Source organism: Amphibalanus amphitrite, unplaced genomic scaffold (genome assembly GCF_019059575.1).
Source record: "Amphibalanus amphitrite isolate SeventyFive unplaced genomic scaffold, NRLGWU_Aamphi_draft 000235F_arrow, whole genome shotgun sequence".
NCBI lineage: Eukaryota > Metazoa > Arthropoda > Thecostraca > Balanomorpha > Balanidae > Amphibalanus > Amphibalanus amphitrite.
Genome location: NW_024881730.1, coordinates 454,529 through 471,324, shown reverse-complemented (window position 1 = coordinate 471,324; position 16,796 = coordinate 454,529). Strand labels below are relative to the sequence as shown.

Here is a 16,796-nt window from a genome sequence, read left to right as displayed (position 1 = left end):
GAATTCAGCTCGGCAGCGGTGGGTAGCCGTCCCCGCGCCACCGAGCCGGTCATCAGAGGGTGCCGCGCGCCGCCGGCTCGAGTGCTAATTGCCGCTGGCTTAGGGCCGCCGAGGGACGGACCGAGAGCTAAACGGCCCCGAGGAACAGAGATCACACAACTATTTACAATACCCGACGCATGCCTGGTATGTCAACGATCCAACGCAGCTCCGGGTCCAAAATGGTTCGAAATGATAGGAACTTTAATCGCAATGTCACACCGGCTGCCGTGCTTGGTGGGATAACGACTTTGTGTAAAATATCCCATCTTGTAAAGTGAGAACCGTTCTCACAGCCTGGCCAGTGTCAATTTCTAACTCCCGTTGACAAGAAATCGACAACGCCGATAACGCGGGCACACATCTCGTTTACTTACAGTTCCGATCTTATGATTCTCGGCAGTCGGCAGACGAAGAATATACTACGAAGCCGACTTTGTCATACTGTTGGTTTACGTCAGTCAGTGAGTCATCACTGTTTTAGGACCAAGTGGTTTGTTCTAATTATTCGGCGACGAGACAAAGGATGGTTTCAGTTCTCATCAAACGTTCCAACTTGAGATTATAAGTAGCGCTTCGACTTCAGCAGCGACTCGGGCACGGTTGGTTTTAGATTCATGGTTCATACTAAAGTAGGTAATTGTGTCGCAACGGCAAATGCCAGATAGGCTTCACTCAGCTGCAGTCGTCTGACTGCGGGAGTACGAACCGGATGTAGGGTGTTAAAGTGGCATTATTTTGAGCCGGGGGCTGACGCCTGATAGGCAATCCGTGCAATGCAATCCTTGAATGCCGTCTCCGGTGACCCAGGTAACTCGGTAAGACGGGGACGGACAAGGCTGTAGACTGTAAAGCTCCGTGACGGAGTTGGCGTGAATAAAACAATCGGCTTTCTGTTCAGAAATGCATTTCCATCCTAACCCAAGAAGTTTCATTCCCTTATTCTTTTTTTGTGAGTGTGTATGCTTAGATAGGTACATAACAAATTGCAACCACTTTCACACGAGACCTTGGAGGCTCGTTTGATTTAGTGGTGGCATTCAGTTCATTTGTTTGGAGCAAGCGCGCCAAACTGTGGATAGCTAATTTAGAGAATGTGATTCGTGTGTTTTAGCTTCTACTCGTTTTTTGTGTGTGCAGAATACAGCTTTGAAACAATAAATAAGAGTTTAAAAGCTTCCACCTTTTTTTCCCAATTATTTGCGTCCCTTTAAAATACACGAAACCGCATAAGCTCATTGCAACAAGTTAAAATATTTCTGATAGTGAAGGTTTCGGGTGGAAAATTTAGACTCGTAACAAGGCTAGAATCCGAATCAAAACAACTTGAGCCTTGATTTTGAATGCCAATGGAATGTGTGTGCTGTCACGCGCGTCACGCGTTTCCTCAAACCGTATAAAGCAACTTAGTGCAAATGCCAAATAGAATAGTATATTACCAGCTCAGTACACTGTACACAGTGTATTCTTTTATTTTCGTAACAATGATGCGTATTGAGTGTAGAGGCCTTAATAAAATGATAAAATAAGCAGCTTACTCCTAAGCTGGTTTGCAGTCATTTTGAAAATGAAGTTAATTAATTCTTTACAGAATTCAGGTGTTGATAGTCTAGGTATCCAATTTCTCTGTTTGCCTGGATTTGCACTTTCAGACTGGGTTAGAACCTGCGTAACAAGCTCAAGCATTGCTTAGCGTGGGTTGTGACACTCAACACTAACACTGGCCCTGCATCCTTGTCAATTAGTTAATTTAAAAAGAAAGTTTTATTCACAATGAAACAAAAGTATCGTTTTTTGTTAGAATATTATTAATCTTTAATATAGAGATAGTAACATAAGCCTGAGCTACACACTACATGACATGCATGATCCCCTGGGAAATTATGTGAGACCTATGTTTTGTCGGGAGTTGTGGCAAATCAGAGGGGTGTTCAGGGCACCGCACACTGCTGCGTGCGGTGTGTGCGGTGCGTCCAGCAGGCGTGGGGGTAGGGGATGGGTAGGCGGTTCTGACGTCACGGCTGCGTGCGGTGGACGGTCCGCTGTGGCCAGTCCCGACTGGCCACAGCGATCGCTGTGTGTGGTGACGGAAGGCTGACATAGGGACGCAGTGGGCGGAGCTTCGAGGCTGTGTGCGGTCTGACCACACACAGGGCCCGTGAATAGCCCTCGGAATGCAGATCAAGTTCAGCAGATAGGAAACATACTGGGTCGACTACACTGGGCTACACTGCAGGTCACACACATTCAGTCAAGGAAATCATGGATGCTCAGTCCAGGAAATGTTGGATAGTAGATTGTCAGGAATGGATTGTGTGTTCCAACATAAAGTTAAGATATCTGAACTTTTTTAAAGAATGTACTTGCTTAGATATATGAGATGAGACAGTTATCACACTTAGTGACTACCACTGACCTGATGCATGCAGGCAAATACATCATGTGAATCCAGATGATGTGATTGATAATTATTAACTATTTTACATGATCTAAAGCTGATTGTATTACAAATTAGGTAAATGTTATCAAGTAAATATGATAACAATTAAAAAAATTCTGCATTTCTTGGCAAAGAGCTTGCTAGTGGCTATGCTTCTGTCAGCATAAAATAGTTAATGGAAATTTAGGAGAACTGCAGAAACTGATATCAAGGAAATCCAGCAAGCACAGACATGCAGAGCTCAGTGCACAAATGTACTTTCCTCAACATTAACACATTGTGTAGCCTGGGCTTAACTACTCAATCAATTTTCATTCCAGGTTCCAGGAAATGATGCTTTTAGAAACTAGCTAACTGATTACTGAAAAGTACTGACTGGGCATCATGCGTACAGTCACTACATGGGTGGATAAAGTCCATGATAAGGACAAAAATGAACAACCGTGAGTTATTCAAATACTTTTTTCTACATTTTGCAGTGGTTGGTGCTTTTATTATGTATGATGCATTGTTTTGACTTGGTACATTTAACACATTGAGTGTTTACTGGTAGTAAAATGAAAATCAGAAACTCCAAACCAATGCTGTAATATCAGCTTCTTGATAATTCAACTATTGGGAGTTGGGGATTTTTTTTTTGTTGCTCATGCCTCATGATATGTGGAATGCATGCTGGAGCAGTGCTCACAAATTACCTAACCTATGCATTTAATGCTCCAGAATGATCTTTGATGTAAAGTGTATGTGACATTGTGCCGGCAGAATTCACGACATGTGCTTCCATCCGGACGGGTCGATGCTGGTGGTGGCCGCCGGTAACCGCGTCCTCGTGTACGATGCCGTGGACGGCTCACTCATACAGCCACTCAAAGGTAACCCTCAGAGAACTAGCTTGTAGCAACAAGAATAATGCCACCTGCAAGTCTGCATTGTTAGTCGCTAAAATGTAAGCAAATTATCGATAATGTTGTCGTTGAATGATTAGGGTGATTATTATTGATGACTCGAAATAGTTTGGGTGGTGCAGTTTTTTTTTTGTTTGAACAAAAAACTGCTGAATAATCTTACTTCCGTTCCACAGTTAACTTGTACCCCTACACGGCTGAGACTCCCCACACCCATGCCCAAGTAACCGTCCGTCCTCGGTGTCCATCAGGCCACACGGGAAACGTGTACTGCGTGGCCTACAGCCGCGACGGCAAGCGGTTCGCCTCGGGCAGCCAGGACAAGAGCGTCATCATCTGGGCGACCAAGGGTACCAAGGTGGAGAACGGCGTGTGCCAGATCGAGGGCATCCTCCGGTACACGTAAGTACCAACTGCCAGATTAGTCCGGGACACGATGCATATTAGCCGCCGCTTGCGATATCGATTACGTGAGTATCGTGAGTATCGTATCACGTATATCGTTTCGTGAGTATCACGGTATACGTGAGTACGACCCGTCAAAATGTAGGAGTCCGGGACATGTTATTTTAGTCTTTGGTATTGTGGCACGATTTGGTACACGTGAGCACGTTCTATATATTCTGACGCGCACCGTGCCGTCTGCGCAGCCACAAGGACCCGGTGCAGTGCATCGCGTACAACCCACTCAGCCTGATGCTGGTCTCGTGCTCGCTGTCCGACTTCGGCCTGTGGTCGCCCGAGCAGAAGAACGTGACCAAGTACAGCGTGCCGAGCCGAGTGAACGGCTGCACCTGGACCACGGACGGTCTGCTGATCGCGCTCGGACTCATGAACGGCACCGTATCCATCAGGAACAAGGTATGTCACGCCTCACGGGAAGGGGATGAGTAAAATGTGCGTGTGTGCGTGACGGAAATTCGCTAATACCGATGCCTTCGCACCGATCACTTAAAATTTCGGTGGTCTTTCTGCGAAGTCAGTCGATCAGTCGCAGTCGCAGCCGCCGACCGGTGCGACGATCAGTCGCAGCGTCGACCGGTGGTCACACCACCTGTCCTCACCTCACTTTGGCGGGTGTTCACACCTATTTACCGCTCTGTCCGGCAGCAAGGCGAGGAGAAGGCGCGGATCGAGCGGCCCGGCGGCAGCAGCTCGCCCGTCTGGTGCGTGCACTTTTCGCCCGTGCGTGAGGAGGCGTACGACGTGCTGGCCGTGGCCGACTGGGGACAGACGCTCTCCTTCTACTCCGTCTACACAAAGGACTTCAAAGTCACCGAGGTGAGAGCTGTGCGGGGACGTGGGGGGGGGGGGGGGGGGGGGTCACAATACTGGCACCTATGACAGCGAACTTGCCGCCAACGCGGAGAACGACAGGCTGTCGTGGCGCCTGGTACTTGATGTGAAGCCGAACATGAGCTAGTGATTGGCGTATATGTTTCAGTAATTTGCTTTACTCAGCAGCGTGTTATGCCATTTTGATTATCCTCGCTTCAATGCTTCATTTCTTAACTCAGTTTATCGAGAATTCCACTTTGCTTGGTCGATCAGCTCTGCTGAGTGAGTGCTCCGTCGACCTCCGGCCGCCTAACTGAGCCGTGTGCCCGCCCCGGCAGATCGGCAAGGAGCGGCAGCTGCGCTTCGACCCGTGCACGATGCAGTTCTTCCCGCTGGGCCAGTACATCCTGATGGGCGGCTCGAACCGCGAGTGTGTGCTCTACACCAAGGAGGGCATTCGACTGGAGATGATCGGCGCTCAAGAGTCGTGGGTGTGGTGCGCCGCGCCGCGACCCGACAGCAACTACGTGGTTAGTGGTGACGATCGCTTGCTTGTCTAGCTGCGTACCAGAAGGAAATGCACCGGCACCTGAGCTGTGTCCAACACCCACTTGAACCGATACTGCCCTGTGCGTCAGACTCAGGAAATCGGCTGATCACTTGACAACACCACTTACTTTCACTCCAATGAATCATTGCCTTCCTCTGAGACCGTCCACAGTCGTGTTCTGGAAACTGATCGCTTCAGAGTCAGGGCTATCTGCTAGCCTCGTCGATAACACTCTGATGTTTGGTGACGCCCGTCATGGTGACGCTCGCTGTGCCGGCAGGCGTGCGGCTGTAACGACGGCACCATCGCCTACTACCAGCTGGTGTTTAGCACCGTCCATGGCCTGCACCGGGAGCGGTACGCCTTCAGGTGGGTGTATAACGTAATGTCCAGACTCCAGTGTAGGCGCTGGTAATTGTCAAATTATCATAGCTATATGGTAGAATTCACGCTTTGAATGGCTCAGTCAATTAACGGTATAGTTTTCATTTGAACAAACGAGTGTATTTTTACGACACATACAATTTATTAATGTATCGGCCAACTAAAGTCGCATCAAATTGCAAACTCACTTTAAGTCATCCTGTAGAAGATACATGCGTGGTGCCAAGTTAACTGACGCGGCTATGCCTGTAACACTGTCACTGGCTATGCCTGTCGCCCGAGCAGGGAGAACATGACTGACGTCATCATCGAGCACCTGATCACCGAGCAGAAGGTGCGAATCAAGTGCCGAGACATGGTCAAAAAGATCGCCCTCTACAAGACACGGCTGGCGGTACGTGTCTGGGACTGCGTGCTGTGGACCTTAGGGTGGTGTGTATAGGACGTGGATGCTGTCTAGTTATGGGTCAATCGTGAGATGTTGCCAAGTAGTTCGTCGGCAGTAATTGGCCGGTGCTTGGTGGGTAGAACAATGATACCCAACGGGGTCGTCATGGTGGGGTGCTTCGCGGTGGGACGGTGATGAGTTTTGACCGGTGATATGGAGATAGGTTCGCCCCCGCCCGGTCATCGGTCACTACTGACAAACCGTGCTGCACCCCCGCAGGTCCAGCTGCCCGAGCGGGTCATCATCTACGAGCTGTACACGGGTGACTCTACCGACATGCACTACCGCGTCAAGGAGAAGCTCAACCAGAAGCTCGAGTGCAGTCTGCTGGTGATCTGCGCCAACCACCTAGTGCTCTGCCAGGTGGGTATGGGGGATATTGAGCTTCGGACGGGTGGGCTGCCATCCCGAAATGCGCTGTGGGCTGTTACACCAGAAATTGTTCACTGATCGGGGGTTACCAACAATGGCAGGGGGGAGGCGGGTGTTCTATCTTACAATATGAGACTTTCTCAAAATTCGATCCTCCGTTCCGCACTTTTTCGGCAAGCATCGATAATTTGTCGGTCCGACTGCGATATTTGTCTGCTGTCTCCCGTCTGTTTTCCCCAGTCAGTGCGATGTATTGACCGTCTAGTGTCTTCCTCCTCAGGACAAGCGTCTGCAGTGTCTGACATGGCTGTCTGTCTGCTGTCTCAGGACAAGCGTCTGCAGTGTCTGAACCTGAGCGGGGAGCGCGAGCGGGAGTGGGTGATGGACTCGATGATTCGCTACATCAAGGTGATCGGCGGCCCGGCCGACCGCGAGTGTCTACTCGTCGGACTGAAAAATGGACACGTGAGTAGCCGGCGCGCGGTCAGGTGGTCGCTCTGTCCGAGATTACTTCTGTCTAGCGACTCGACGGTCGGGTCAAGAGTCGCTGGCTGATCCTGATTTACATATTTTGGATGGGCTGCCAGGCAATTAGGCACACTTTTGTTTGAAAGGGGCTAGATGAAGCCAACTACCTCGCGTGCCTGGTATTCATCGACAATGGCTTGCAAAGCGAAACTGTTTCAATGAGCCAAAAATGGTTTAATGAGTGGTGAAATTGATCATTTGATTTGCTGATTATATTCTTGTTCCCTGCCTCTTCCTATCCAAAACTGTCCGCTCGCATGCCAAAATGCAGTGACCGTGACAGGACTCGAACCTGCAATCTCCTGATCCGAAGTCAGGCGCCTTATCCATTAGGCCACACGGCCGGCGTAGAGGGATGACGTTTCTGTTCCATCCAACCGAAGTAGAGGCGTTGTGACCCAGAGTAGACAACTTCTAACCAATCCTATTGCAAACTTGCTATTGGCTATTGCTATTTTGGGGGGATGACGAGTGACGACTATTCAGAACCTCGTGAAAGCTCAGTACTTAACTGATTGAGATGAGTTATCCATACCCTAGGCTTATGTCGCCCGCCATCTGGTTATCGACTGGCTGCTCAGGCACGAAGCCCCTGCGGGCGGCGGGTTCCCGGCCTAACTCAAGACTTAACTCGTATCCCAACTACCACCTTACCACGCCCCCGAACTACCCCTATCTCACCCCTTCCCACCCCGGCGGCGCGGCAGGTGTTCAAGATTTTCATCGACAACGCGTTCCCGGTGAGCCTGCTGAAGGTACCAACGGCCATCCGCTGCCTGGACCTGTCGGCCTACAAGGAGAAGCTGGCCGTGGTCGACGACAGCGGCACCGTGCTCGTCTACAACGTCGAGACCAAGGAGCTCATGTTCCAGGTGAGAACGATCCGGAGATGATGGGTTGAACGAGCCTCCGCCGGTCCGGCCGGGCCGGTCTGGCACAACCTTGCGTGGTTCGGAAAGTCGTGTATGTACTTGCGTTACCGTTGCCGTGACAAATTCATAGCACTGGCATGTTCTGATAGAGGCTGCTTACATAGCTTACGTTTGTTGCGATACAGTCGGTGCCCGGTGTATCCCGTCCCCGTGCGTAGTATCGCATCATCCTGTTCCGTCTCGTTCCGTACCCGGTGTTTTACTATGCACCGACAGAAGTCTGATACCACCTCATCTGATCGTCTCATCCCGTATTTGCCCCTCACCGTCTGTGTCTATACGCCGACAGGAGCCGAACGCCACCAGCCTGTCGTTCAACACCATGTGCGAGGACATGCTGTGCTACTCGGGCAGCGGCGTGCTCTTCATCAAGGCGGCCAACTACGTGCCCTACCAGCAGAAGCTGCCCGTGAGTAGACCGCTCGTCACGGCGCTATCGCTCAGTCTCTCAGTTACCGCTCTGCGGTCGATTATGTGTCAGTGGTCGACCCAAGTAGAAGCTTGGGGGCACATTATGAGTCATGACTCATGGTTGTACGAATTATAGTTATTATTACTTATTAGAGCTGCATGCTGTAAATAACTGTTTGTATAACTTTTAGCCACAAAGTATGCCGCAACGCTTACATCAAACGGCTTTCGGCTGCAGGTAAATTGCTGACGAGTGCCACTGTGCTGCAGGGTTTCGTCGTGGGCTTCACGGGCAGCAAGGTGTTTGTGCTGTGGAACTATTCGATGCGCTCCATCGACGTACTCCAGTCGGCGCCCATGTACCAGTACATCGAGAAAAAGATGTTCGGGTACGTTACGCGTGACATGTGCGCGGTGACAGTGTACTGGCATGGAAACTCCCCGTAAATAGACGTCACCGGTGTCCGAACTATCTCCGTGCGGCCGACTATAATGGGTGCGGCAGGTGTCGCCTCGGTTGGCCATGTGTCGGGCTATGTTAGATGGCGTTCTGTCAAGCCCTCTATCAGAGTCAGGACTGGTTCTGCTGCTTGCTCCGTGCATTGCTTTCACTAGGACTGGTTCTGCTGCTTGCTCCGTGCATTGCTTTCACTATCTCCTGACACACTGCTCGGCTGTTCTATTGTTCCGGTCTCCCTCGGTATCCGTGTGACTCTTATACTGTTTCTGTTCCCCATGTGATTCCCTCACTTACTATGTATGTTGCCCGTTCTCCATTTAGGCCTACTCGGTCGCTGTCTCGGTGTCAGTGACTCACTGCGACTGTATTTCCGCGGTTCCCAGTCAGGCCTACTCGGTCGCCTGTCTCGGAGTCAGTGAGAGCGACTGGGAGACGCTCGGCACGGAGGCGCTCAACAACCTGGACCTGGAGGTGGCCAAAAAGTCGTACATGCGCATCAAGGACATGTCTTGGCTGTACCTTCTCGACTCCATGGAGGTAAGGCACGGCTCGGTGGCTGGAGCGTCAGGGGTAGTTGACTCGTCAGTTCGTATTATGTAGATGTAATGTCGTTTTTGGTTTACTTCTTTATTAATTGTTCTGATTTGTGGAATAGTTTTATGAAGTCACCAAAATGCGTTGTGGTGTTGCTCCCGTGCCAGCCTTTTTACCCCTTCTTTCGTCCCTATTTGACTCGTCTTGACCCGGCGGCCATACCCGAGTGTTGTCCGTGTCTGATCGCCGCCCTCCGTCCGTCGCCAGGAGCGCAAGAAGAAGGGCGAGTTTAACGAGCAGGTGTTTCTGGGCGACATTCTGTCGTACCGGGGCGAGTTCCGCGAGGCCGCAGAGTGCTACCAGAAGGGCGGCAAGCCGTCGCACGCGCTCCAGATGTACACCGACCTGCGCATGTTCGACCTTGCCCAGGTGGGTGTCGCTGCCGGCGACGGTGGCCGTGGCAGTCTTAGAGACAGACGGTTGATACTTGATAGTTGCTTTGTGATTCCAGCGGAACCCGCTCGGAACATCCCGTTTTGTGATGTCGACAGGAATACTGCGGGACTGCCTTGCCTGGGTATTAACTATTCATGTTCGGTGTAGTTCCTAGCTCTAGGATCTGTTGCCGTTTTGCACCTCCTTTGCTCCTGGTCTCGGTGCCATTCTGACCCGTCCTACCTCCCTTCGTGCAGGAGTTTGCCGGCGACGAGGACTCGTCCGACCGTAAGACACTGCTCAAGAAGCGCGCCGAGTGGGCCAAGAACATCAACGAGCTCCGCTCCGCCGCCGAGATGTATGTGAACGCCGGCGAGACGATGAAGGCCATCGAGATCATGGGAGAGAACGGCTGGATCGACATGTGAGTACCGCCTGCCTGTGGCCGGTGAAATTATCAGAATCGTCCGATTATGGTGACCCCGCCGGTCGATTATCGATCGTTCATTACTCAGATTGGTTCACTGGCTGGCTTCAGCAGCTGAGTGGAACTGTGGTTTCGTTGTGCTGTGGATTTGTGTGCAGAGGAATTCCGTACTGCTTGAACTTTTCATTTGACAAACACTGAACAAAGCCGGACATTGAAGTTAGACGTGTTTTTGTGGTTTCCGCTGCTGATGTTGCAGCCGTGTATTGGCTGTTGTCTGATCGTCCCACCCTGTTTGTCGACGCACCTCTGACCCCGTGCTGGTGTCGTGCTCAGGCTGATCGAGACAGGCCGGAAGCTGGACAAGGGCGAGGTACAGGCGATCGGCCTGGTGGCACAGCACCTTCGGCGACTCAAGCAGTACGCCCTCGCCGCCGAGATGTACAAGTGAGTTAGTGTAATGACTGATTGGGGCGGCACACTGCGCCGGGTCGGCTGGCGAGAGCAGCGGAATGACGTGAGATAGCTCTGATTGATCGGTCACGGTCGATCGGGAATGCGTATTGCTTAGACGTATATGGGCAGCTGTTTGTCAGTTGGAATGTGAAGTTACTTTACTAGCTTGACTGTAACAATTAGAACCTACGACGTTCGCATAAATCAATTTTGAATGCGACCTAGACGTTTCCGTATATTGTCCGACTCACGGGACCAGTGAACTCAGTAACTAGCATAGAGACATGAGTGTTCGACCGCTGCTCTGTTGACACGCACGTGGTCGGTTGACGAGCTTCCACCCGCCGCCCGCAGGAAGATGGACGACACGGAGTCGATGATCACCTGCTACGTGGAGGCCGAGGCCTGGGAGGAGGCGTTCGCTCTCGGCGAGAACCACCCCGAGTTCCGACAGATCATCTACGTGCCCTACGCCAAGTGGCTGGCCGAACACGACAAGTTCCTGGAGGCGCAGAAAGGTGCGGCTTTTAGAGTGACGTTCCCGGTATCCGAATCGGGCTGGCGCCTCCCGACTTTGTTATTCTGTACGTCGTAATCGAGCGTAGTGAATACCGGAAAACATTGAACAGCCACAGTCTGCGTTCCTGGTCACCATCTTTGAGTGTTGAGTGATCAAATATTATTTAAGCTGCATTATTTGCTTCTGAGTCGATCAATCTGTGATCAGGGTGCGAAAAGCGGCGACGGTGATGGTGACGATGACAGTGACCTGGTCCTGTCTGGCAGCGTTCCACAAGGCGGGCCGGCTGGACCTGGCGTTCCTGATCCTGGACCAGCTGACGGTGAACGCCGTGGAGGAGAGCCGCTTCGACGACGCCGCATTCTACCACTGGGTGTTGTCGCTGCAGTGCCTCGAGGTGGCCAAGGAGGAGTGAGTGACTCTCGTCGTAGTAGCACACACACCACCGGCTAATCATGGCTCCATGACAGAGACATACATTCACGTTTCGACTTCTTTATCGGTATTATGTTTATTATATTTTAAACGCACTGTGGTGTAACCAGCATTAAATGAGATGTTGCTGATCGGCTCGGTTCTCTCCGCTCTGCATCAGGCCCGAGCAGAAGGAAGCAATGGTGAAGCTGTTTTACGAGCACCAGCGCAAGGCCAACATTTACTACGCGTACCACACGATCCACCGGTACATCGAGGAGCCGTTCACGTCCTACATGCCTGAGGCGCTGTTCAACATCGCCCGCTTCCTGACACACGAGCTGACCACGCAGCAGGTAAGGTTTAGGCGCCTGCCGGCACTTCTTGCCTCCTGCCGCCCTGTCGTCGGTGTGGAGAGCTAATGTCGCTGCCGGGCGTAGCGCCATGTGCCCTGACGAGCGGAGCCCCTCGTGCCTCATTTTACCTGGTGTTAAGTCGTGTACGCTGACGTCGTGCCCTACCTACCCTTCAAATGCGTCTTGCCCTGTGAGATATACCGTGGTCTATCCACTAACGTACTCGTAACGTCAGTGTTCAATTGGCTACTGATATGACGTTTCGTCTCGTTCTGCAGCCGCGCGGCGTGTCCAAGTTCTGCACCCTGTACGCGCTGGCCAAGCAGGGCAAAAACCTAGAGGCTTTCAAGCTGGCACGATACGCTCTGGATAAGATCCAGCAGCTCAAGGTGCCGCTTCGCTTCCAGGTACGAACCAGCTACTGTATTACAGTGACAGTTTTTGTTAGGACTGATGATAAATTTCCCGTGTAGTGTATATACGAACCAGTATAACGCCTTTTGGGGCGACTAACGGAGCGAGCGAGAGGGTGGGCCTTGCACGTGCGAAATTGCGAGGGGGTACCTCCAACTGACTTGTGCACGGCACCCTGCTAACCGGTCTCTAGCGATGTGCCAAATTTGGGCACAATTGGCCCAGCCGTTCTCGAGATCTGGAAGCGGCACCCTGCACGTGCGCACGTGCAAAATGGGTCCCAACTGACTTGTGCACGGCACCCTACTAACCGGTCCCTAACTGTGTACCAAATTTGAGCGCAATCGGTCGAGCCGTTCTCGAGATCTGGAAACGACCCCTGCACGTGCGCACGTGCAGCAGCGCCCCAACTCTGGCACAGGGATATGCAGTACCTAGTGGGTGCCTACCTACATACCAACTTTCAGCGCAATCGGCCAAGTAGTTACCGAGATATTGCAACAATTACAAAACGGACACCTCTTCGTTTTGCACGTGGCACGTGCATAAGGGGTCACCCACATGCATCAGGAATAGTCCAATACTTGGTAGAAGGAATGAAGCTACCCTACAAAAATTACCGCGTGTAAATCGGTCAAGTGGTTGCTGAGATATAAGCCTCGCAAAAGCGTGACCACTGCCGGCAGGCCGGCCGGCCGCTCATACTCAGAAATTTCCGTTAATCTAAGGAAAGACTACGCTCGCTTCGCTCGCTCCGTAATGAGTGCTCGATTCCAAACATGCATACGGCCTAGGCATGGTCCGCTGACTGCTGGGCTGGAGATGGTCATCAATTTTCGGAGAACATTTGTACCTTGATTGTCAGTTTTTAGCGCAGTAGTTCTGGAGGGATCAGCGCAGCATCCGGCTGCTATCCGCCCTTTGCCGGGACGTCATGGTGTGACCGCTGGACCTGTTGTTGGTCCTTTCGGCAGGAGAACGTGGACCTGGCGTCTGTGCAGCTGCGCGGCAAGTCGTTCACTGACAAGGAGGAGCTGCTGCCGCTCTGCTACCGCTGCTCCACCGTCAACCCGCTGGTGAACACGCGCGGCAGCCGCTGCACCAACTGCAGCCAGCCATTCGTCTTCTCCTTCGTCTCGTTCGGTGCGTACTGCTCTTGCGGGTCTAAGCGGTAGGTTTTGCCTTTTTACATTTCCGGCTATATCCCAGAAACTAATCGATGTACGATGAAGTCATTTTAAAGGATCATGGCAGGCATGTGTACGAATGAATTGATTGCATCTTCAACCCTTAACAGCTTAAGACGAAGAAGACATAGCCGGAAATTTACTTAATTTCATAGGGGCAAAGCCTACCGCTTAAACCCGCGAGACCTGTGCCTGTAATGTTCAGTTCTTGTAATGTTCCGTACCTACTTTGTAATGTCGGGGATATGCGACACGGACGGAGCGGAAATGACAGGGTACTGTGAATCGTGGCAAAAAGGGCCGGCACCTAACTGATATTGTACTGGCAATGGGGGTGTCAGCCAGCTGCACAAGGTATAATTTTATGTGCACCGTGAAGGGCATGGGCTCCATGCTATCCGGCTCTTCTACAGAACATTTGACACCTTTCCACTCCAGTACAGACGGATGCTGACACTCTGGCCGCTCTGTCTTACAGAGATTCTGACGCTGGTGGAGTTCCAGCTGGAGGACGGCATCTCGGACGAGGACGCCATGCGTATGATCGAGCTCTCCGACCCAGACGCCTCGTCCGACGAGGAGTCGAGCTCGTCCAGCGACTCGAGCGACGACGAGAAGCCCGGGCCGACGCTCAACAAGCTGAGTGGCAGTGCCGCCAACCACCCCAAGGTTAGCCACCAGATACGGCAGCATTTGGGTAGTAGAAAAGGGTTGAGGGAGCCGTAGTCGATCTTGGGGGGGGGGGCTGATTACCACTGTAAGGTTGCCTCTTTGCTCTACAAACCCGTTTATGGCCAGTTATTTGCCCAGAACTGAGCCGAGATGCAGCTGTTTGCAAAGTTTATCAAAGAAAATAATAATGCAAAAGTAAAACTCAAGTCTGTCATTCGCTAATAATCTGCTGCGTGGGTTCTACTATCTCACGTTACCGGAAAGTTGTGTATTTCAGGGCTGGAAGGAGAAGAAGAAGGGTAACACGCAAACGCTGACCATCAACGACCCGAACGCCGGTGGCGAGTCCGATCCGTTCACAGAGAGGCTGCTCAACTTCGAGGTAGCGCGGGGAGACCTCGAATGAAAGCCTGTTCGTAGCGAGATGTGCAGTTGCCTTCTCTGCAAGAAAGTTTGAAAGGATAATTTGTTGCTATCGTTATTTCGTGTAGAAGGGCACGTTCTGAGAACATTTGACTCGTGCAAAAATATTGACCCATAAACACGTCCTATCCGCGTGTCGTAGATGTTCAGTTGTTCATCCCTGCCTTCCTCACTCGCTGCGCGTCATGACCGTTGTGTCCGCCTGTGTCCCCGTACTCGCTGTGACCCGTGTGTCCGTCCGCTTCTTCCGAGCGCAGCAGGGCGGCAGCGACTTTATCCCGGTGGTGGTGAACGCGGCGGCGCTGCGCGCCATGAGTCCGGCCGACGTGATCGTGTGCCGATGGCCGCCGCCGCTGCGCTACCAGTTCTTCAGAAACCTGATGCCCGACATGCCCGTCTCGCACTGCCTCTCCTGCAACCGGGTGAGTCATTGGGGACGCCCAGGCGGTGTATACTGGGTACTTTATGAAGTTTGGGATGGGGTAAGTAATTGTTGATGCCTAGCAGCGTGTCTTTGGTTGACTCAATTTTACGGTTGTTAATCATCATCGGTCAGATTTTACACTACATTTGACTTAAAATCAGTCATCTACACGGCACGTCAGACTAGACAGTTAACTACTCAAGCGTGTTTCTCATTATGTAAGTGTCAGCGTCTGAGGAATCAGTACTTGTCGCCACCTGCCGTTTCGTATAGTCAGCCGATCTAGTATCTGGTCCTCCCCCGCGTTACGTCTATGCATGGCCATGCTGACGTTGGGGTTTGTCGCCAGCTGTTCCACACGGACGACTACGAGCTGCAGTCGCTGCAGAAGGGCCACTGTCCGTTCTGCCGCCGGCCGAGCGACCCGCACCAGGTCAGCGGCTCCACCGACTGAGCCGCTGGCCCGCGGAGAGGCTGGGCCGGCCGAGCGACCCGCACCAGGTCAGCGGCTCCACCGACTGAGCCACCGGCCCGCGAAGAGGCTGGGCCGGCCGAGCGACCCGCACCAGGTCAGCGGCTCCACCGACTGAGCCGCTGGCCCGCGGAGAGGCTGGGCCGTCCGAGCGACCCGCACCAGGTCAGCGGCTCCACCGACTGAGCCGCCGGCCCGCTGAGAGGCTGGGCCGGTCCAGTGAGGTGCCGGACTGACCCACTCTGGTGGACCTGTGAGTGTCGGGATCTGCTCACTGAGCAGTGGCCCGCTGTGCGACTGGGCCAGCCGACAGAGCCGCGTTAAGGATCGAGCGGGCACGGCCGGGCTCACAAGGAGCGAGGATAAACACGGAATCATGGCACAGAAACGGAATTAAATTATGCGCCGCCGCAGGCTACGGCCTTCACAGATGCTGAACGTTTTGTGATACACGATCTCAGATAGGTAAAGACTTTTGTTTCGTTTTTTTAATCTGTGCGGTTATCTATTTGCGCATGTTTTTGTGCATCGTTTTAATGCCTTTGTTCATATAAGAAATTGTCAGCCGTCGGAAAATCTCTGGTGACGCGCACAGCTAAAACATTTTGTTTACAAAGGCTACAAAGGTAGTCACGGTGATTGTGTGTGGCTATTTTGTTTGTTATGTTACGGAACGACTTTGTCATGACACGCCGTATATATGGTGCACCATTGCAAATGCATGCAACCAATGTGATCTATCGTTAAGAGCAGTGTTTGCACCAATTCTACATATAACCGAGGCTCACGCACACGCTATGAATTTCCGTCCATGAATGATGCCGTCCGTGGGGTACGTAATCGCACCCTAGTCGCACATTATACGTATAACACACAGTTCCACGTGTGAAGGATAATGTTCCTTATTATGTGATACGGCACTTGTCACTTATGCGTGGCTTGGGGGACGTGCTGGAGTTATCATTTATTTATGTTGTTTTCATTGTCGATGCACCGTCGGGGACTCCGGGTATCTCGTATAGACAGTTCTAGTCAACCAGCGCTTTATGTGACTGTAATTCACAGTACGTTCAAATGATATGCTAGTCCGTCCATATGCTGTGCCTACCGATCAATAAATATCACATTGCTAATAAATTATAGCATGACTTTCGATCCATGTGTTGGACGTAACAATGGTGTAACCCTTGAAATGTGATATGCAAGGGACCACGTCCCTCACCGCTACTAGCTTGCCCCGTACCATGCGACATGTTCACTCGAACATGCAGAGAAGCGAACGCTGCAAGTCTCTGGCACGGGTCGGGTCGTTTGG

At 52.0% G+C, this 16,796-nt stretch overlaps 1 protein-coding gene and 1 non-coding gene across 6 annotated transcripts; one reads left to right on the top strand and one right to left on the bottom strand.

The window, feature by feature from the left end:
- The first annotated feature begins 1,131 nt into the window (after positions 1 to 1,131).
- On the top strand, positions 1,132 to 16,634 carry LOC122385909 (intraflagellar transport protein 122 homolog). 5 transcript variants are annotated; one of them, XM_043374540.1, is made up of 27 exons: positions 1,132 to 1,169; positions 2,800 to 2,922; positions 3,242 to 3,351; positions 3,636 to 3,786; positions 4,035 to 4,245; positions 4,495 to 4,665; positions 5,001 to 5,192; positions 5,493 to 5,581; positions 5,882 to 5,990; positions 6,264 to 6,407; positions 6,744 to 6,881; positions 7,652 to 7,816; positions 8,166 to 8,285; positions 8,558 to 8,676; positions 9,131 to 9,284; positions 9,549 to 9,710; positions 9,974 to 10,140; positions 10,480 to 10,590; positions 10,954 to 11,117; positions 11,386 to 11,530; positions 11,715 to 11,889; positions 12,168 to 12,296; positions 13,278 to 13,446; positions 13,969 to 14,159; positions 14,440 to 14,544; positions 14,843 to 15,007; positions 15,359 to 16,634. In XM_043374540.1, the coding sequence occupies exons 2-27, from the start codon at positions 2,864 to 2,866 to the stop codon at positions 15,461 to 15,463; spliced, it is 3,720 nt and encodes a 1,239-aa protein (XP_043230475.1). In that variant the 5' UTR covers positions 1,132 to 1,169; positions 2,800 to 2,863; the 3' UTR covers positions 15,464 to 16,634. The 5 variants fall into 5 exon arrangements, with proteins under 5 accessions (XP_043230475.1, XP_043230477.1, XP_043230476.1 ...); XM_043374542.1 differs by lacking the exon at positions 1,132 to 1,169 and adding an exon at positions 1,368 to 1,395; XM_043374541.1 differs by lacking the exon at positions 1,132 to 1,169 and adding an exon at positions 1,388 to 1,433.
- Trnar-ucg lies at positions 7,216 to 7,288 on the bottom strand. The gene has a single exon. It is a non-coding gene; the product is annotated as a tRNA-Arg (tRNA).
- Positions 16,635 to 16,796: the final 162 nt, after the last annotated feature.

Excerpts from the sequence above, each read along its gene's own strand:
- LOC122385909 (XM_043374540.1), top strand. The coding sequence starts at position 2,864 with ATGCGTACAGTCACTACATGGGTGGATAAAGTCCATGATAAGGACAAA. Across the intron at positions 5,193-5,492 it reads GACCCGACAGCAACTACGTG|GCGTGCGGCTGTAACGACGG; the intron begins GTTAGTGGTGAC and ends CTGTGCCGGCAG. Across the intron at positions 8,286-8,557 it reads CCTACCAGCAGAAGCTGCCC|GGTTTCGTCGTGGGCTTCAC; the intron begins GTGAGTAGACCG and ends ACTGTGCTGCAG.